The following is a 22,447-nucleotide window of genomic DNA, read 5'->3' on the forward strand; positions in this document are numbered from 1 at the left end:
AGGATTGAATCACATTCTTGTTTCCCTTTTACTCTTTCCTTATGTCTGTCGGGAACAAGCTCAACAAACTTATTCAGGTGATAATCTTATTTGTTATCTGAAGATCTCAGTTGAGTCCTGGTGTCTCCTATTCCTATTCTCTCATTAGTATTTTGTTTATTTTGAAGCGTGGTGTTTTTATAAATGAAAATACTTTGCTTGTATTCACCTCCTGTCCCACTCTCTGTTCTTCCCAAAACTTCCCCTTCCTGCTTTTATGACATTTTTGTTTTTTGTGTGTGCTTGCCAGACAGGGTTTCTCTGTGTAGCCCTGGCTGTCCTGAAACTCACTCTATAGACCAAGCTGTCCTAGAACTCAGAGATCCACTTGCCTCTGCCTCCCAAGTGCTGGGATTAAAGGCGTTAATCCACTAAGCTTAATTAGGATCGTTTGCATGTACACAGCTGAATGGTTCTTTGCATGCTCTAACATGGTGGGCATTTTTAGCGGTGTGTTTGAAGTTCTGTGCTGTGAACTCACCTTCAGTGGGCACTTATGACCTGGTTGGTGGTGTGACTGTAATGTGTGTGTGGTGCGTGCCTGCCAAAGATAGCATAACAGACAACAGAATAAACTGGTAACAGGAGTTCAAATCTTGATCCTGAGTAAGGTCTGCTATGGCTCCCTTTCCTCTCAAACCCACAGTCCATCAGGTAGACAGGTTCCTCATGTCTGCCTACCAACCTGTAGGCAAATGTTTGTCTTGCTCACTGATAATCATCCCTGCCACTGGTTGACTCCTGTTCCCTTGGAGTCACCACTGCTGGCAACTACCACCCGAGGCCACGTGTCTAAAGGCTGGCCACCGACCTCTGTCCACTCTGGAGTGACGATTCAGGAGAATTCACTGTTCAAATGGAAGTACGATATATATTTAATTATATTTGTGTGCCTGTGTGAATTCTGTGCACCTGTGTATGAAGGTGCCCGCAGAGGCCAGAAAAGCATCTTAGATCCTTTGGAAGTAGCATTATAGTTGCTTGAGAGCTGCCCGACTGTGGGTGCTGGGAACCAAACCCAGCCCCTCTGGAAGAGTAGCAAGTGCTCTTACCTGCTAAGGCATCTCTCTAGCCCGCTATGTTTTATGTTTTATATAGAATGACTGGGTATCTCCTGTGCTGGGCATCACCCACAGCACTGGGGTCACAGGCTCAGGTATTGTCCATAGGTTTGTTTCAGGGGCTTGGGTGCTGGCTTTGGAATGTGAATACTCTCTGGGTTTCCGTGGATCAGATACTAGCCAACATATTGTATTATTAGACACAAAACATTCCAATCAGGTTAATTGTTAAGAAAAGCATATAACAAGATACACTGGGAACTAAATACAAAATTCATTTATATTTATTTATTTATTTGTTTGTTTGTGTGTTTGTTTCGAGACAGGGTTTCTCTGTGTAGCCTTGACTGTCATTTCTATTTTCAATTTTCTATTTTATATGCACCTTACACCCATAGTCTGAGGTTAATTTTATACCGTGTTTTGAATAAGTCTGTGTGTGATGCCTCACAGTATGGAATTTTATATTTATGGAGTTTTGTGGATTCTCAGATGTTTCAGATTTTGTGGCATTTTGGGTTTCAGTTCAGATATGCTCAATCTTCTATAACTTTGATTTTAATCTTAATAAATACTTAAAAAATTATAAAGCAATAAGCCTCACACTACGGCAACAGCTGAATGATAGCATGCCTTTCTGCTGGAGCCACACTTGCTCACAGAGAGAGCCTCTGAGGCCATCTGGGGGTATTCAGCTGGGCAATGGAGAGCAGAGCTGTATGGGCAGACCACGAGCATTTAGAATCCCGCTCTTTCAAGTGCCTTTCCACATGCTGTCCCCTTTGCTAATGAAATACTAGATCACTTGTGGTCACTCCAGTGTTACAAAGAACAAAATACAAACATGCTATGTCAAAAATCCCATCTGGCATGATTCTGCTGCCACACAACTGCAAACAGTCACATACACTTAGGGGACATTTTCACACAACACAAATTTCCTGTAGAACAATTAATACTTTTCTTTATCACTAGACCCCCAAGGTTTGGATTTAAAAACCTCCCATTGCTCACTTACCTATTTCGATCAGTAACAACAAATGAACTCGTCCTGACTTTTCTACAGTGAGTTTGTTTAAGCAAATGCCAGAGCCACATGTTCAGAAGCTGCTGAGACAGTAGCCTTAGCTTCATGGCCTCCCCTGCCCTGTGTCAGCATTCTGAGACCCACCCTCCACACCTCCCACCAGAGGCTGCATCTCCCACTCATCCACACTGCTGACTTTCTGACCAGCTCCAAATAAAGCAGCTTATAAATTACTCCAAGGCTTAAGGACAATGAGCAAAAAGAGAATTGTGATCCGTCGTCTACTGCCCAGCAAGCACTTATATCTAAGAACTCTACAGCTACTGGGACCATGACCTCATTCTGTCCTGGCCACTTTCTCCACCGCTTCTTTCAGACTCAGTAGATGAGCTCCACACATGTACAAATACTTGGCATAAACCCCAAGTAGCTTTCCTGGGACTGGTATTTCACAGCTGAGACGTGGGGCACCACAGATGCTGTGTGCTTCAGTGATTAAGGGATAAGAAGAGGAGGAGCGAGTAAGAAGAGCTCTTTGAGATCTTGACTCAGAAACTAGATCCTCTGGGCACAGGCTTGGTTTCATTTATATATGAAATCTGACCAGTGTCTGTGCCCGGCCACTTCTCAGGTCTATTTTTAAGGTGCCTTACACATTCCATATGAAATGTCCCATACAATGCTTGCTCTTAACATAAGCGAGTCTCTTGGCAGAGAAGAGTCCAGAGCACAGAGGGAGCCTCCCGCCAGCATGCTCGGGGATGACAGGTGACAGGAATACTCATCCCTCTGAATCTGGCGGCTCAGCAGCTTTTTAGCTGTTAGTTTCTGCGCATTTGCATTAATGGATTTGCAGGTGTAGATGGTCTGACTTCTGTTTTCGGGAATGCTGGTTCAGGCACGCACACACACACACACACACCCCTTTCCTAGGTGCGATAACGTGTAACATCTGGACAGCAGGCCATCTATACACATACAGCAGGCCATCTACATGGCACCTGCTGGCTGTCTACTAAGAGTGGACCTTTCTTTTTTCTCCTCACTGCATACGACACGGTCACTGGTATGACTAGCAGTAGTCATGGCTTAAACCAAGCCCCCTCCACCCCGCCCCCCAAATCATTCCATCTTCCAAAGTAGCAACTTGCCTTCCTTCTTCTGGCCCGAGCAGCAGTACTCTGAAGGCCAAAACTGACAAAGGCATCTCACAAATGGGGCTGGAGGGATCTATCCTTTTAAAAAGCACTTCCACCTAGATTCTGAAAGAGGTTCTTCTAATGCTGGGGTTTTTACCCATGCCCCCCCCCGCCACCCCTCTCCTCACTAAGAACTTAAGACAGAGAGCTAGCAAAGGTTTACACACAGGTACACGTTGGCTGAAGGACCGCCTCAGTGGTTACTTAAAGGGCAATGCACGAGAGGGCAGAGACGTCTGCCAGCAGGAGACATCCGAGCTGTGAGCCAGGCCTCACTCTGAATCCGTGTCTACACTGGGACTGGGGCATGGCTCGATGCTAGAGTAGCTGCTAAGCATGTACAGGCCCTGGGTTCAACCCCAGCATAACAACAAAATAAGTGTCCGTGTCTCCTTTTCCCTCCCTCTGCAGTGACTCTGGAGTCTTCAGTACAGAGCACTTGTGTGGTGGGGGTGGTGGGGGTGCCCTGCTAACTCCATGCTGCCTCCATGACTAGCAGGGAATTGAGGGGTGTCTTCACTGGGACTCTTTCCTTGCTTCTTGGAATCCCCCACTGTACAGTCCTTTACAGCAGAATGTAGCATTGTGTGTGACCAGCAAGACCATGGGAGTGACACACCAAACCAGGACGGGCAGCCTTCCTGGCTGATGCCCTACAAGGCAGGACTCTCCTGACAACAGGAAAAACTATAGCAGGATCAGAGGCTCCCAAACACTTAATTAAAGGTTTAAAAACAGATGTGTTTACACAGCTGACCCTTCTCCTACTCCACGTGACATGCCTTTGGTAAGCAAAGATGTGTGGTTCTCGCCTCTTCTAGGAAACATGCTCCCTTGACCTGGCCTTCTTCCATTTTCTCACTCCTCCCTTTAAGATATATGCGACTGAAAGGAACCTGAATGGGTATTTGAGGGAATGGTGGCACTATGGGAAGGTAGCTGGCCACTGAATGACAGAAGCCGGAAATACAGCCTTGGAGAGTGTAGGCTCTGGGCTGCCTGGCCCTGCTGTCACAGACCTCTGGAGCAGGCAGTTCTGGAGTCGGTTCTGTTACCCACTGTCTTGAGGGGGATGGAGGAGAGACTTAGGGCCACTCTTTTCAAAGGCCTCATCTGTGTCATCCACTGAACAAAGGACTTAGGAGATCAGATGTCCCCTCTTGCGCTCTCTGAGCTATACTGTTGGTGGTGGTGTGTCACCTCCCAGATAAACTCATCTACCATTTGTGGAGACTGACCGTCCCTCTGTACTTGATTAAATTTAGTGTTCTCTCCGCAACACTATGGCTGGTTTCCGAAGCCTGTGATGTCTGTGCATGCAGCACCTTGCGTCACTTCAGCATCAACAGGAGGCTCACAGACCTTCTCTCACCTGGGCATGCTACAGTAACCAGCTCCGGAGGTGAGGGATACAGTTCTTAAATAGTCCATCACAGGAAGAGACCACCGACTGCCAAGTGCTGTGGAACTGTGGTACCCAAAGACTGGGAAGTGACCTGGACCACAGTATGAGGCACCTAGAGAGGTGATCCCCATTCACAGCTCAAAGAATCACACGAGACTCGTCACCCGTGACCACAGGAGGTGAGAAGAGCAGAACTCTGACCCACTGTGGAGATAGAACACAGCCCAGAGTCTTGCTCGGGAGAACAAGCTGGTAAGAGACATCTGGGCTAGAGCTCCAGGGCTCAAAACGCCCCCGATAGGCATAGATTAGTGGTACACCTCTCAAAGGTTGGAGAGAGTGTCTTCCTGGGGTGTCTGTCCAGGTGATGGCTCACCCAGGAGCCATTTGAAAAGTGTGCATTTGTGCCTCCCCAAGCAACCTACAAACCTACCCAGTCGGATGGAGACCTACCCAGTGTGCTGTCTAGGCCAGCAGAGAGGCCTTCTTGTGAGAGTTTCAGAGTCCTAGGTCACTAACTCATTTAATCCTTGGGGAAATGGATACCTCCAGTATGTGGCTACTTTGTTACATTACAGTTATCAAAACTAGGAATGGCTAACCTGCAAATTAATGTGTGTAAGTCGCCTTTTCGTCCCAGGTGGACATAAGGAGGCAAACACCGAGCCCTTCTCCATGCAGTTTAATCAGGAACCTTCATATTTACTTCTTCTTACTAGCTAGCTTCTTTTATATTCTCCTATATCTTCTTCTTACGTCTTACTTATTACTACTTACATCTTATTAGTTACATCTTATTAGTTACATACTTATTCCTAATTCTACATCTTACATCTATCCTTACATCTTACTTCTATCTTTACATCTTCTCTCCTATCCCATTACCAGCCCTAATTCTACATACTTACTCCTAATTCTTATTCTAACCCATCACCAGCCCTAATTCTACATACTTACTATCTCTACATACTCAATACTCCTACATACATCTTACTTCTATATCTACATACTTACTCCTATCTATACATACTTACTCACTATCCTATATCTTACTTCTATCTATATACTTACTCCTATCTATTACATCTTACTTACTCTCTCTACATACTTATTTACTAACACTCCAGCCCCCAGCCCCCAGCCCTTGTGAGTTAAATACTTTCCCCGGTCCCAATCAGCATCAGCTACGTGGCAAAGTATAATAGGCTCCGGAAAAATCATACCAGCTTGCATCACAAACTAGAGGCATACAGCTTTTCCAACTAAGGGCTTGTTTATCAATGCTCTCTGCTCTGGCCAGAAACCAGGTGTTCAAAATATATGTATATAGTGTGGCAGTTAAGTATAACCACAAACGTGGTTATACTTAACTCTGTCCAAAGACTGTACCGAGGAAACATTAAAGAAAACTTGAGAGTGCTCATGCTGGGTGCTCTGCCTGCAGGGCCAAGGGACTCTGCTACTCTCTGCATCTCATGGGGGCTTCTTACCACAAGAAGATGGCGATTCTGCTTGCTTTGGATAAATTAGTACCACTATACATATATATATATACTAGGCTCAGCTCTCCCTGTCCTATGAGTCCAGGGTTAGTTCCCTCGGGGCATGAACCACCTTCTCAGGGAAGGGAGGTGAAGACCGGCAGTGAGCCGGTCAGCTCACTTACCTCTAGGTTGAAACTGCTCTGGCCTCCCAGCCCATGGCTTCCAGAATCCCCGTCAGCGTGCCTGTGCAGCTCCCGAGTGGCTCGGAGGCGCGGGCCCTCTCGCTCATCCCCTCGATCCTGATTGAGCTGCCATTCCAGCTGCTCTCTCAGTCTGGACTGTTAGGTGCATGAAGGGGATTTATTCTGTGTTGCTTTTGATTTTTAAATGAGAAACGGAAGACAAAGGGGTAGGCAAAACTGGAGGAGGTCGAGGGTAAAACACAAGTGGGCAGACAATGGAAAGAACTACTAGACAGAGAAGAGCATGAATTAAAAAAAAAAAAATCAACTTAAACACTTAACGAGAGCAAACAAAACAGAACTAGAATGGGCATGAGCGAAAGGAGGAGCTAATGTGGAAGGCAGGTCTAGGGGGCGGTTATGCGTAACACTGGATATAAGACACATGCAATGGGGACACAGGCACACTACCCATGAAGGACAAGGGGAAGAGGCTCTGCCTTCCTTACTTGTGGGTTGAGCAGCCAAAGCCACAGTCCGGGGCAGCAGCTGGGCCATGCACCCAGGGCGAAACTCCCCTTGGCCCTCACCCTGGGCGGCGAGGGAGGGCGGCAGGAGCGAGTGGCAGCGGAGGTTTTCCTTCAAAACCAGCCTCCTCAGAACTGGCTCCTCTCCCCCGTCCCGGATTATCTTCCAGAGGGAGTGGGTGGGCCTGGGATGCCTGAGACTTCTCAGAACTGCACTTGTCCCTCTGGTGATAAACTAAGTGAGTCTAAGTGTCCTGACTGTGATGGGAGTCGGTAATTTGTCTGAAACTCCTCATAGCTTCTTCGTCAGAGTGGCTGGTTGGTTGAGACACCAAGAGAGGAACAACGGAAGGCTGCATCGGTCCCTAGCGCCTCCACTGGGCGTGGCCTCGTCTTGAAAGGCCCTCTAAACCACAAATAGTGGTGCAATTAAGGTAGAAGAGAACGGGGGGGGGGCCGAGAGGGGGAGGAATAAGGAAATAAAAAACGAACTTACAAAACAAAATTTAAAAAAAGAGAAAGAAAGAAAAAAACCGACGGAGAGAAAGGATTTAGTTGATGCGGAGGCTTTAGTACAATGCAGGTCTGAACTTAAAACCAAGCAGCCATAAGCAGTGCGAGCCCTAGAGCAGCAATACCAGCCAGGAGGAGGAGGAAGAACGAGACGGAGCAGGGAGGCAAAGCTGGGAGCCCCCTTACCTGCAAGTCTGGGCCCAGCTCCTTCCCCAGGGTCCCGATGGGGGAGTCCCGGGACACAGAAGTCACAGTGGAGAGGAAGCTGGATGACTCTGTAAGGTGGGATAAGGGCGAGAGACCATCCACAATCCGGGACATCTGCTCCAGGAAGGCCTGTAGCTCTTTCCTGAAAGCCTTCATCCTCACATTGATGGTCTCCAAAAGGTGGGGCTCATTCGGGCTGTTGCCCTCACCTTCACCTTGGACTCCAGGTGAGGCCAATCCATTGCCCCACAGGCCTGAGTCACGGATGAAGCCATCCGTGTCGGAGATAAGGCGCTCAACAGTCCGCTCAAGCCGCTGGGCCTCCAGCTTTATGGTCACCAGGCACTCGGTGTCCTCCCGGACCCTTAGGAGTTCTGCTGGGCATGGCTCGCTCGCCTCGGAAGGCTTTCCACTTCCAAAGCCTGAGGTCTTCTCGAACATGTCCTCCGAGTCGCTCTCCCCACCAACAGGGCCTTCTCGCTTTGGCTGGGGAAGGCGGCCCTCTTCCCCGTCGCTCTCTTTCTTGCCTGCGTCGCTCTCCACGTCACTGTCTCGAGGGCTCGGAGCACGTAGCCCCAGATGCGCGGCAAGGTCACACCGCTGGGCATTGGACAGCAGCAGCCGGTTCTCACACTGCAGCTTCAGTACCTTCCCGCTCAGCTCATCGATCTGTAGCCTGGCTGACTTCAGCTCCTCCTGTAGGGGAACGCTGGCCCCTGGGCCCTTAGTTACACCGTCCCCGAGCCACGCTGACTCCTGGTGAGGCTCAAACTTGAACTTGCTCAGCTCGTGGGTCAACTGCCGATTGTGGTCTTCAATCTCAGATATGGATCTCCTCAGCAGCTCAGCCTCTTCTTCCACAAACTGCAGGTGCCGGCGGAGCTCTGTGGAGGACTCCATTGAGTCTCCGAAGGGTGAGGTAGGAATGCTTGGCACGTGGTCCCTGCCTGTTCCCTCTCGCTCGTGCTGAACTCGTATGTCCTCCATCTCTGCCTTGAGGCCGCGGTTTTCCACCTCCAGTTCCACGATCTTCCGGCCCAAGATGCTGGCTTCCTCCTCCACCAACTTCAGCCGCAGCTTCAGCTCTGCCTCCCTGGTGCTGGGGGGACCACCAGCCTCCCCTGTTGGGAGGGGACTGTCCACATCACCATAGAGGGACTTGTACTTCTGCAGTTCCTGCTCCAACTCGTCCTTCTCCCGCCCCAACTTGGCCATCTTTTTGCGCATCAGGGAAGCTTCCTCTTTGGCAAACTGAAGCTGACACTTCAAATCCGCACTGTCGTCCTGCCAGGCAAGAACAGCCCGAGGGAGGGTTATCTGAAAATACCAAATGTGTGCTTCTTATGGTCCCCTCACACCTCACCCTTATACACACACACACACTCACACACACACGCAAGCACACACACATATGCACACACATACATACACACATATACATACACATATATACATATACACACAAATGTGTGCACACATATACATATGAATGCATACACACACATACATACACATATATACATACACACACAAATGTGTGCACACACATATACATACATATTTGCACGTACACACACATTCATGTGCGCACATACATACACACATATATACCTACATATGCATACACACATACATACACATATAGACATATATATACACACATACATACACATATACATACACACATGCACACATATATACACATACATACACATATAGACATATACACACACAAATGCACACACACACATATACATTCATATACATACATGCACATGCATGTGCGAACACGCGCGTGCGTGCGCATACACACGCATATACACATATATATACACATATATACACACACACACACACACACACACACACACACACACACACACGCTCGCGCCTCCTCATTCTTCCTGTTGATGCTGTTGGCGTGTGGAAAGAGAGGAGCCATGCCAGAGCAGCAGTGAGCCCCAGGGTCTTTGCAGACGGAACCCTGAAATGACCCATAGTTTGTTGCTTTGTCAAGAAGCTTAACAGTTTGTTTTGGGGAAAACCATGCAACACAGAAACCAACACACAAGTTATAAATGAAGAAGAATGAAGAAGGAGAAAGTTAGATGAAGTCTAAGATTCATCAGCAACATGGTGGCCTATGGTGACTTTGTAGATCCAGCCTGGTGGTAACACTAACAGGATTCAGGGGCTACATCTACCCTGTGGTCACTGTAAATGTCCCTCATATGAGTGATAATCCAGAAGGTTCCACCAGGACAGTGGGGTTGAATAACTCTAAGTTGGAGCCTAGCTTTTCCACTGAGTAGCTAAGGTACATAAGACGGGGTAATTAATCTTTCCTCTTGGCATGTGTCCTTCCTCGAGGCTCCCAAAACGACATGAGGACAGAGGCCATGGGCATCTCAGGGCCTTCCAAGTAGAAGTGCCACATAAGAACACACACTGACATCGAGGGCATTTTGGCTAGTACGAGCGAAGACAGTAGGGCTCCTGGCCTTGCAAGCGGGCTTTGGAGCCTTGTGTTCTGGTCCTCGGTTTTGATTGCTGTGACTCAGCAGGAAACTAAACAGAGGCCAGAGAAAGAAGCTAAGTAAGTGTTTGAAAATCTGAGAAGTAGTTCTCAACAGAACACCAGGGAATCCAGAGTACGCCCTCAGATGTTAAGAAAGTCAACTCTACCTTTCCAGCCTGGGTCCCCGGCCTTGAGGTAGTCTATACTATCTTGGCTTACAGAATTGCTGTATCTTTTGTGTTCAGGACATATGAGCAGTGAATTTCACAAAGCAGTCCTGTTAGACTAAAGGGGGCAGGACTGAGGTCTGCAAAGCTCCCCTCCCCCCAACACAAGGAGAGTGTGCTGCCGCCTGCTATGAGACTTGCTGAACTGAGGCTGTCCCGGCTGTCAACCACACGGTGGAATACGTCAGGTTGACTGTGTCGCCACTGCCCAGGAGGCTCTATGAAGTCTCTGAGCTCAGAGAACTGCAGCTCCTCTCTGCCACATCCTGGCAGCACAGAGCCATCTGGCACTGAGATACACAAACCGCTTCCTCGCTGCCTTGCCCTCTTCTCCCTGACCACAGACTCATGGAAGGAGAACTGAGTGACCCAGACAACTGAAGGAATCTACAACCAAACTGCAGAAAGCATGATGTGCAGTGTCCCCTGGGGCCTCGTGTACCCTAAGTGTGGTGCTCCCCCATCCCTGTGACCTGGGGCCTCTTCCCCAACACAATCCCTTTGTGTACTATGGAGAGCAATCTGCACAGGTCACAGTCTTCCAGTTCTGAACATTTTCACACTAGGATTTAGTTTTGGTTAGGTAGACAAAAACTAGAGGACTCCATGACTAACTTAAAGGAAGACTACTAGTCCTAGTTCTTCTCTTCTCTTGGTTTTGGGGACAGAGTTTCTCTGTGTAGCCCTGACAGTCTTAGAACTCACTCTCTAGACCTAGCTGGCCTTGAACTCACAGAGAACGGCTCATCTCTGCCCCTTGAGTGTTGGGATTAAAAGCATGAGCCACCATGCCTAGTTCTTCTACTCTTTTAACCACTAGCAAAATAGGTTCATAGATTGTGCGGTTGTAATTTTCTTTCTCAGGATTTCATACAAAGGTTGTAAGGACACACAGTGCGCCTGATCCTGACACTAACGAATGCACACCTGTTCCTTCCCTCATTCATTCATTCATTCATTCATTCATTCATTCAGTGTATATTGGACGTCTTCTGATTAGCAGCAATTGGCATATACTTTCAAACAGCCCTGATTTCTCAGAACATTGTAAAGTAACACAATGAAAATCATGTTCTCAGCTCCCTGTTAGACAAAGATGTGCACATGCGGACAGCTTTCTGCGGTTCACATGGAGTTTGCAAGAAGCCACAATCCTTATCAATGAAGACAGGTTGTAAATCCTTTCCATACCTGCATTTACTTGAGAGCTAAATGCAGGAACTGGGAGAGAGAAAGGCGTCATCCTTACCTGGGTGACCAGAGTGTCACCAAAATTGCCTAAATCACTACCTCCGAGGCAGACGGAGGCTACCGACAAGAGTGTCACTCAACCAGATAGCCATCCTCTGCTGCCTCTAGCCTGGGACTCAAGAGGGCCAGACCAAGCAAAGTGCAGGGCCATCTCCTGTAACCCGTGTGAGACCTTGGTGCCATTGAGGGCCCAGCTCTGAAAGCAGCTGTCATGAAGCTGGAGTGTGGATTGGGGGGCTCTCGGCAAACTTTCCTGGGGCCAAGGTGAAAAGGGATTGGGGAAGGAGTGGTCTGTGAAAGGTCTGAGACCCCAAAGCTCCCAAGTGTTTGTCATTGCCTGCTCATCCAAGCAGAGCATCCCACAGAGCCCTGCAGCCATCCTGACTTCTGGAAAACCTGACCCTCACACTTCCGCCATCCACCTCCTACCAGTCATCTCCAGCAACCATTCTCCCCTTAAGCTGGACCAAGGACAGCAACAGTATCAATGTCACAATTAGCTCAAAGGGTGTCCAGGCTGCAGATCACCTGAAGATCCATCATTCTCCAGTCTTCTTTTCCTTAAAAAAGAAACTACCCCAAAAGCAGGCACTCTGACGCGTGATACAGCATGCTGTCATTTCTACCAACACCCATGCACACATACTACAGGGCCTGCCACCAGACAGCAGCGGGGGGCATAGGGGGTTAATGGGGGGGCACGGGGAGTGTCAGGGAGGGGCTTGAGAACCTTCAAGCCCGGGAAATGAAGGAAGTAGTGAAGAACTTGGTCTCGCTCCCCGATGTCACTGCAGCTGAAGCAGGACCTGCTACTCTGTGAGGTCCATGAGAGAAAGGGGGCCTCTACCCCAGGGAGCTCGGGGAAGCTTGGCCTGTTCTGAAGAAGGGTCTATTCCTATCCTAATGAGACAAATAGCTCACACAGCTGGCAGCTGTTAGTAACTTGGAACCAAAGACCTAGGGAACCCTGCCAAGATTCTAGATGAGGGGTCTAGGCTAAATCCTAAACTTGGGAGTATCAAGCTCAAGTTTCAGGAGCCAAGGGGAAGCACAAGGTGGAACTTATCTTCCCAAGGCAAACGACTCCAACTATGGGCGGCAAAAACAAGCATAGCGTGGGGTCAGACACACAGGGACCAGCACCATCACCAGCAGCTGCGAAGGCTTGTCAAGCAACAGAAATATATCGCTGCTGGTATATATTCTTTGGCTTGCAAGTCCGCCACCTGGCCAGCACCCCAGCAGCCGACTGCCCGTGTGCCTACCTTTCGCCTCGGTGCCAGCTTCCTTTGGGTTTTGGTGGCCGACCTGCAGTTCCCAGGACGTTCCATTCCACCATTCTGCTGAATAGAAACTCCTTTCTCAATCACCCTGCAGGCTCTGTGGGGCAACCCCACACAGCATGGATTGCCTTCGCACACATAAGAAGCTACGGCTCATGTGCCTGGCACGGTATACCCAACCTCCTCATCGGTCAGTAATTGAACTTTGAGGAAAAAGCTCTTGGCTGGGCCAGAGACAGGGAACTAGAAACACATTCTAAACTCAGGATATTTGAAACACCCAGCAGTGAGATGCCTTGAATTTCCCTGTGATCATTGGATTCTGCAATAAGAATTGGGGGAACTTGTCGGGGGGTAAGAGAAAAATTAGTCTTCGGCTGAATTCTTGAACAGCACTGGATTTCTGGAGGACATAGGAACTAGGGTGTGGTTGTTTAAATAAGATATTTCCCATGGTCTCCAGCATTTGAACACCTGACCCCTGCATGGTGACACGGCCTGGTGTAGCTTAGGAGATGTGGCCTTGCTGGGGAACTTGCCTCACTGGGGGGAAGGCTTTGAGATTAAAAGGCCTACAGTCACCCCAAGTTTGATCTCTCTACTTCCTGCCTTCATTCAGTTCAAGATGCGAGCTCTAAGCTTGCTGCTCCAGCTGCCTGCCTGCCTGCCTGCCTGCCTGCCTGACCACTCGCCTGCCTGGTGCAGTGATTCCCTGCCTTGATGTTGATACACTCTTACCCTTCTAGATCCATAAGCCCAAAAACCCACTTCCTCCTGTAGGTTGCCTTGGCCATAAGTGTTCTTACCACAACAACAGAAAAGTAACTAATGCCCAGGGGCATCGTGAAGAGGGAGTTTCCAGGGACAGGGTACATACAGGCCCTTGATGCCCTCTTAGTCCCCTGACCCATTGCATCTCTCTAATTACTTCTTACTATGTGGAGTCTGCTGAAACTATATACTAAGAACACTTTTGTTCTTTGTTCTTACTAAAAGCAATCTTAAAAAGAGAAAGGAAATCAAGAAAGGCAACTTCAAAAAAGCTAGAGAGCCTGGAAGAATACAAAACATGTAAAAGAGGGCTGAATTGTCCCAGGTCTCCTGCTAGAATGTTTGCCTTCACAGTGAGCCGATACAAGGCACTGTTCAGCTACCCATTTAAAGCACACACATTCACAAAACAACGGTATATAAATGACTCAACCATCCAGTGGCTGTATTATTTCACTATGTGAATGACTCTGATGGTCACAACACTTTGTGGCAATTAGGAGAGCCGCCAGAACCCTGGACTATACCTACTTCAGTTCCACACAAACACCAGTTTGTTTTCTTTCCTAAAGTGTTAGCAAGTTATCAAAGCAAGAAGATACAAAAGGATGGAGATGTGGAAGTGGTAAGGAAATGTTCACCCTGTGAAGGTGTGAGTGAATGCCAATGTGCTGGTGGGTGATGCTTTTTTTTTAGTGTCTTAATGGCAAAAGGAAAATTCAGAAGGGGGGGGTGCTTCTTGTTAGGAGTAGAACTTTGGGATGAAAACCTCGGCTTACCTGGTTGACAAGTTTCTTCTCTTTGTACATTTCCCGGCTGCCTCTTCTCTTCAGAGAACTCTGAAAAAGATCCAAGCAATACTTTGTTACTGAGGTCACACGGGACAGCTGACCCTTGTTCCTACTAGTTGGAGTTACTTCTTGACTCTAGAGAGATCAGCTCAGTCAACCTTTAAATAAGGTTATATGGACTGAATACTGAAGTACTCTGTATTCTTATTACTGTTTCTGGGGTGCATTCCTCAGTTACTCTATTTAATGTTAACAGTAAAGAGATGGCAAGAAGACAGACACAGGAAGTTTCAAAAACAAAGCAGTTCTGGAGTTGGTTTATCCCCTAACTACTTACTACTTACTTAGTTACTATCAAAATTAATTCTTGAATTCTGAGTGAACAGATTAAAAAGTGGAAGGCTCTTATTTATGGAGAAAACAATCTAGGTTGTGCTATTATTGACAACCTAGCACCATTAAAACAACATCTTAAAGGTCTCATAATGCTCCCAATTTATTCTTATAAAGTGGCTTTGGCTGAGTCCCTCACTATTTTAGGTGCCTGCCTGGATTCCGCACAGTTACTCTCAGTCTCTGGATGGGGCCTCTTTTCTGGATCCTGAAGATACCAAACTCCATGGATGCTTAAGTAACTTAATAAAGTGCTATGGTGTTTGCTTATAACCTATGAGCATCCTTGCATGTACTTTGAATCATCCCTAGATTACTTACAATGCCGAATATCATGTAAATACTATAATCAATATCATACTATATTGTTTGGGTGGAGATAAGAAACAGTCTCATTTGTTCTATACACATTTAATTTTTTTTCAAATATTTTCAATGTACAGTTGGTTGCGTAGATGTGGAATCCCAGTGAATACATGCTATCAGGGCCAGTTCGTGGCATTTCAGAAGACTTTTGCCTGCTTTATTCAGCAAACTGTGTGCATGTATGAAACATAGACATAAGTATAACTGAGGACCAGGGGTGCCTGGGACAGACGAACAGGAAGCTGGGATTGCTCTTGCTAAGACAAGGCATGAAAAGGGACAGAATAGTCTGGAAAAGCAGCATCCTGGAGGGACTGGAAAGGATTTGGAGCCTCGTGGTCTGAGGAGATTCTGTTAAGAGTTCCAAGGAAAGCTGGAGTGAACAACTGGGGCATAGGGGGTGGGGTGAGAAGCCCAGCTAGCCAGCCATCTGAATTCCCTCCCTGGCTCAGCTCAGACTGTGACAGGTGACGGTGCTGTGCCCTCCTGGGTCCTCCTGGCCTGTCTGGAGGTAAGCCTTGTCCCTCTGCTACTCTGTCCCTTTGTTCCAGTGTCACTGTCACCGTAATCTGGGAAGGAGACTCCTGTGCCTGTCACTCAGAGGTCAGCTTAGGAAGCCCTCTGAGTTCATTAACACAGCACATGGTCCCCACTTGAAGTGCATCCCTCTCTGAGTGCCAGTTCTTGTGCTTACTGTAGAGATTATGGCTTAAAAGGTTCTAAGTCTAAAGCTGGGCATGGTGGCGCATGCCGCTAATCCCAGCATTTAAGAGGCAGAGGAAGGCAGATCGCTGTGAGTTCAAGGCCAGCCTAGTCTGCAAACTGAGTTCCAGGACACCGAGGGATGTTGCACAGAGAAACCCTGTCTCAAAGCACACCCCGCCCCCTTGAAAATTTCTAAGTCTAGCTATCTCTTAGCCTCTAGGAGTCTGGAGACCTAGAAGTTGAACAAATAGCTAAGACCAGCAAAAGCATCAGGAAGGCTAGGCAAGGGGCTGAGCCAAATGCCAGCTACAGAACTAGCTTCGTTTCCTTTTCAAGTTTTTAAAAAAGGCAGGGTTGAATACAAAATGAAACATGGAGATGCGAAATGAAAGGCAGAAGCAGAGGCGAAGGTTCTTAACTCGGATGCAAAATCATTGGGTGCTGGAGGCTGGATCAGCAGCGTGAAGCCTGCTGGGAGCAGGGAGCCCATGGGTGGACTCTTCCAGGGAGCCCATGGGTGGACTCTTTCAGGGAGCCCATGGGTGGACTCTTCCAGGGAGCCCATGGGTGGACTCTTCCAGGGAGCCCATGGGTGGACTCTTCCAGGGAGCCCATGGGTGGATTCTTCCAGGGAGCCCATGGGTGGATTCTTCCAGGGAGCCCATGGGTGGACTCTTCCAGACCCGTGACCTAACAAACCTCAGACCAGGCTGGGAGTCACAAAGACTGCTGAAAAAGGCCAGATTTATAATGGCAGCTAAAGCAGAAGCCACTACAAGGCTTAACGTTCACCAAGAATCTGCAGAGGTACAGGAGGGCACACGTGAAACACCGGTGATCAACAAATGGTAAGGACAGATGCCAGCCAGTGGGAAGACTTTATGCTATAGAGACACTAACTTCCTTTATGAAGACAATGTCATAGTCCAAATCCCTCTCTCTTTACTATGTAATATGTATGAGAATAATATGAAACGTGTCTGTGTGTACACTACACGATGTACATTTGAATGTGTGTGAACGTAGTCAGAATTTATAAGGACTTAAAGTGACTCTAGAATTCATCTACAACAGAGGCAGGCACACTAGAGCTGTGAGGCTAAGCAAGCTGCCCGATTTACAAACGTGCTGTGCATCCTGCCTCCATTCCTCCCTGGATGCTCTGCAGAGCAGAAGCAGAGCTAAGCGCTCACAGCAAACCATCATCACCTGCAATGCTCAGGGTACCCACCCCCAGCCTTTGGCAGGAAACGGCTAAATGAGGAGCAGCAAATGGGTGAAACCAGGCAGGGAAACATTGAGAAGGAAAACAGTGACAGTACAGAAATATAACATGATGGGTGGGTGCTGCAACAAGCTTACAGTTAGTAATGAAACAAAACAGAAAGTTTAGAAACAGTATTTGAAGGAATCGGAGAGTCTAGCTATCTACATAGGCAACATTTTAACCCAATGAGGAAAGAAAGGGCCAGAGGGTCTAAATTTCTAGAACAACATATAAAAATTCCCAGGTAAAAGAAGCATTAAAAAAAGAATCGGGGGCTGGAGTGCTGGCTCAGCAGCTAAGAGCGCTGTCCGCTCTTCCGGAGAACCCAGGATTGATTACTAGCACCCACATGGGGGCTCACAATCATCTGTAACTCCACTTCAGGAAAAAAATTTTTCATCTATGACACACATCTATGCCACAAAGGATTGTGTTTTATTTGTTTCATGTTTCCTGCTTAGATACAGATTTAACAAAAGCAGGGAACCTGGTGTTAGGATCTACCCACCAAGACAGGAGTGTCCATGAAGAAAATGGAAGTAGGAGGCTGGGCTCTAACTTCAGCGAGATGTCCTGACCCAGTAATCCACCTCTGGGGATGGCCCCTGAGAACAGATGCTGAGGTGTAGAAACAGAACGTCTGCACACGCAGCATGCTTTCTAAGTAAATCAGAAGAGCTGTGGAGATGCCACGGTCACCTTGCTTTGCTTCTTCCTGTGCCTATTAGGTGTGCAGAGAAAGCTGCCTGGAGATGCACATAGCCCAGGGGAGTGATTAATAAACCAAGCAAGCTACGGTACACATCATCTCAATCACTTTTCTTTCTGTTTTGTAAGAGTATCTAAAATCCACCGGCATACAATGCAGACTGTTAACCAGTCACGGGTACACTGATACAATGATACTTACACAGGAAATGTTCACAATGTGTCAAAAGGAAATGCACATCATGAACAGTGCCTCCAGGATAACAAACATAAATGTCACCGCATTGCAGGCCTAATCCAGGCAATCAGGTTGAAGGAACACAAAGGTCTCGATGGTGCTGAACATTTTGAGGTGACAGAATCATGAGCAGTTTTCATTCTCTTTGATGGCTTTTCACAGTCCTCACATTATCTACTGTGTATGACACTGTCTTTAAAATGACAAAAGGCCGAGGGTACTGCAAGACATATGTGTGCTCAGTGTATGTAAGGCCCTGGGTTATATAGCCCAGTACCCAAATAAATAAGGAGAAAAGGTTAAGAAGTTAAAATGTACATTTAAAAAAAACAACAGGAAAAGGGGGGCAGGGGCTGTCTCTGACCTCTCATGCAAGTTTGCAGTAGCAAATTATTCACCAATTTCCTGCATCTCGCCCCACAAGCTGATACTATTTTATGAGCCTGGTCCATCAGGTCCATATACATGTGAAGGCCCAAGGGTGGAGAAACTGGCCAGGTACTTCACTGTTACTGCAGATCTAAAGGCAGAGACACAAGCCATATTGAATGGTGATAGTTCTCAGCAAAGACTTCTCTTGAGTCTGGTCCACTAGGGAGTGTCAGGGGATTCTACCAAGGGGAGTCTAGGGTGGGGTGCCAGGGGCCTCTACCAAGGGGAGCCTAGGGTGGGGTGCCAGGGGCCTCTACCAAGGGGAGCCTGGGGTGGTCTGTGTGGTCCACTGTGGAGTGCCAGGGGATTCTACCAAGGGGAGTCTGGGGTGGGGTGCCAGGGGCCTCTACCAAGGGAAGCCTGGGGTGGGGGTGGTGGGAGTGGCACGGTTCATGCCCAGCCTATTCCTGAGCATGATTCAGCAATCCAAGTGTCTTCTCAGAGCAGTGGAGAGAAAGGGCAAATGTAAACTAAGTGGAAGGCAGGCTGGGGACCTGAATGCCCCTTTCCATCAATGGCCAGGGAATCAATTTTACATCCCTGCTGAAAACTCAAGGTTTGTGAATCCAAACTGAATCCATCTCAGCCCTCTGCATTTTGTGCTTACTGCATACAAAAATCAGGCAACTAGCTGGGCTTTCTTTATTAATTAATTATTTATTGGGGGGTGCCAGTCATGGCGCATATGCGGAGGCCAGTTCTCTCCTCCCACCATGTGGGTCCCAGGAGTTGAACCTGAAGCTTGACAGTGGACAGCTCTGCTCACAGAGTCATCCTGGCAGCTCAGTTATTTGGATTTTCATGTCAATCATAAAGACTTTCTATTTAAGCCAATTTCTTTCAAGGAATTTTAGAAGAACCGACAAGGTTGTTTGCTGAAGTGTTTCAGAAGCAGGCTAAAGTTTAAAATGTGAATTGTTAACAAAATAAAAATAAGGACATTATAAACTGAGTCCGTGTGGGGAGCTGGGCGCAGAAGCAGGCTGCCGGCTTTGGAAACCCTGCAGACTCTAATTATTTAGAAAGTTTTTTATTTTATTTTATTTTATTTTTAATTTTTTTTTGGCACACACAGAAACATCAGATTGAAACCTGAGGCTGCTTTGCTTTCATTTCTGTTACTGTGGAAAATATCCTGACAAAAAGAAATTTAGAAGAGAAAGGGTCCACTTCAGTTCAAAATTCCAGCTTATAGCTCATCAATATGGGGAAGTCATGGCAGGAACCTCAAACAGTCAAGAGAGAAAGGTGCTCACTTGCTTGTAGGTGCTCAGTTCAATGTCTCCCCTGCCCAGTAACTAAAACTGGGCTGGGTTATTCCACATCAATTAATTTAATTAGGGCAATTTCCATAGGCCAACCAACCCAGTTGGACAATCCCTCACTGAGATTTTCTCATGTAATTCTAGGTTATGTTGATAACTAAAGCTAACCATCACGCTGGTGCACGCCTTTAATCCCAGCACTTGGGGGCAGAGACAGGTGGATTTCTGAGCTTGAGGCCAGCCTGGTCTACAGAATGAGTTCCAGGACAGCTAAGGCTATACAGAGAAACCCTATCTCAAAAAAAACCAAAACCAAAACCAAAACCAAAACCAAAAACCAAAAACAAAAGCTAACCGTCACAGAGGCAATAGAAGTGGCTGCTCCTTTTAGGGATACAGTTAAAAAGACTGATTCTAATATTTCTCATTCCAGCTAGGAGATCTGAAAAGGGCCGTAACCAGCCAGGCTGCCCTTCGCCCCATGTGCCCTGGCTCCAAGTTGCCGCCTTTTGTACTCCTCTTCATTTGTATTGGTTATTTCTCTGTTGCCGTGACAAAACATAACAGCCAAAAACAACTTAAGATTTTTATTTTGGCTTACAGTTGCAGAGGACCAGAGTCCACCCTGGTGGAGAAAATAGGCATGCTGGTTGGAACAGGAAGCTGATGGTTACCTTTCCAGTCACACAGAGGAAGCAGAGAGGGCAGAGAGCCACGCCCTTCCTCTAGCAAGGCTCAACCTCTCAAAGGTCGCATAACCTCCTCAAAGGAACCGACAACTAACTGATCAAGTGTTCAAATACATGAGCCAACCAGGGACAGTTCTCATTCAAACCACCACATTACCTGACCCTCTGACAGTTCCTGGGAAGGTGGTGACACAGCCGGGGCCCAAGACAGACAACCCTTTCTTCTGTGCAATGGAAATGTCATAGTTGCAGTACAGAAGAATCCCCTTTCTAGGTCCTGTCAAAAGCACCAGGATGATCTCACCAACCACTTTTTGTTAGGCATTTATGTCGGGCACCATGCTAACCTAAATCCCTCCCTTACACATCAGTGATGGACTGAATGTTCATCTCCTCCCAGTTCTTTTTATTTATTTACTTTGTTTTTTTTGTTTGTTTGTTTGTTTTTTCGAGACAGGGTCTCTCTGTATAGCCCAGGCTGTTCTGGAACTCACTCTGTAGACCAGGCTGGCCTTGAACTCAGAAATCCGCCTGCCTCTGCCTCCCAAGTGCTGGGATTAAAGGCATGTACCACCACCACCCAGCTCCTCTGATGAAGCTCCTAAGACCCAATGCGATGGTATGAGGAGCGATGGTCTTCAGGAGATAATTAGGCCTGGTGAAGTCCTGAGGGTGAAGCCACCGTAATGGGAATGAGGTCATCCTAAGAGAAGATGCCAGTGCTGCTTCCCTGTACTGCTGGATGAGTCCCTGAGGAGGCAGCTTCTGGGATCTCCTAAGGAGCCTTGGGTAAAGTTTGGCCAAGCTAACACTCTGACCCAGGGCTCCGCGGCTTCCAGAACTGAGAGAAATGGTGACCTGTTGTTTAAGTTGGGACTTCTTGAACACTTTCTATTCCTGCTATCTTTGTGCCTGACACATCTTCATGTGACTTCAAACATATAGTTATACAGAATGTCTACTCTATATAAAACAAACACTGGTAATAAATCATAAAGAAATTTATCTAAAAACAATTCAATTTTCCCATCTGTTAAATATTAAAGTAAATTTGCATACTAATGAAGTGCGTATGCTTGTTTACTTTTACATAATAAGTGACATCTTGGCAGGGAATTTGGCAGAGAGCAGGATATAAGATGTCCTCAACATTTTTCATAGTTAATCAATATTTTGATTTAATGATTGTCAATGCTAAGAATACTACTTGGCAGGAATATGTAGTTCAAAAAATAAGGAAGTATATTTAAGGCCATTTCAAAAATAGTTGGAAATTTTATCCTAACTCTAAAGCAAATTCAACAACAACAACAAAAAAATCTTTTTATAAGACTTAAGTCAGCAAATTACATGGCAATCTTTAAAAATCAAACATTGTAATACAATATAATCCAAAGTTATATGAGGTTATATGCTGAGGAACAACAGTAAGAAAACAAAAAAAATTTTGACTTCTGTAACTAAGTCATTGTGTTTTTATAAGAGCTGGATTTTTTCATTTTCAATAAAAACACTGAAATTCCTAGCACAGCCCGATTGGGATGTCTGAGAAGCGCCTGTCCTTTGACGTCAGGTGGCATGATGTCATGTACAGGGACAGTCCTCATGGTAGGTATTCTGCACCAAGGCTGTAGTGAAGCAGTAAAATGAATAAGCACCTCTCTCTCCCTCCTCTCTTTCCACTACTGCCCCCTCTCTCCCTCTCAATTAAACCTCTTATGCGTGGGAAAAAAAATGAACAAGCACAGGCCCTGCCAGATATGCGGTTGTGAGCCCAGTATAAGAAGCTATGATGTGCCTGGCGGTGGTGGCACACGCCTTTAATCCCAGTACTTGGGAGGCAGAGGCAGGCGGATTTCTGCGTTCGAGGCCAGCCTGGTCTACAGAGTGAGTTCCAGG

General features: G+C 47.1%; 1 protein-coding gene across 10 annotated transcripts in view; it reads right to left on the reverse strand.

The window, feature by feature from the left end:
• Positions 1 to 22,447, reverse strand: part of Mtcl1 (microtubule crosslinking factor 1) — a 119,723-nt gene that overhangs the window by 38,538 nt on the left and 58,738 nt on the right. For 4 of the 10 annotated variants that reach the window (XM_031368635.1, XM_031368633.1, XM_031368629.1 and 1 more), the window contains exons 4-6: positions 14,474 to 14,533; positions 7,624 to 8,928; positions 6,398 to 6,553 (exon numbers count right to left, since the gene is read on the reverse strand). In XM_031368635.1, coding sequence (XP_031224495.1) covers positions 6,398 to 6,553; positions 7,624 to 8,928; positions 14,474 to 14,533 — 1,521 coding nt within the window. Of the gene's footprint in view, positions 1 to 6,397; positions 6,554 to 7,623; positions 8,962 to 12,905; positions 12,984 to 14,473; positions 14,534 to 22,447 lie in introns of all 10 variants that reach the window. The other 6 variants (XM_031368630.1, XM_031368626.1, XM_031368632.1 and 3 more) reach the window with 3 other exon arrangements.

This window comes from Mastomys coucha, unplaced genomic scaffold (genome assembly GCF_008632895.1).
Source record: "Mastomys coucha isolate ucsf_1 unplaced genomic scaffold, UCSF_Mcou_1 pScaffold14, whole genome shotgun sequence".
Classification (NCBI taxonomy): domain Eukaryota; kingdom Metazoa; phylum Chordata; class Mammalia; order Rodentia; family Muridae; genus Mastomys; species Mastomys coucha.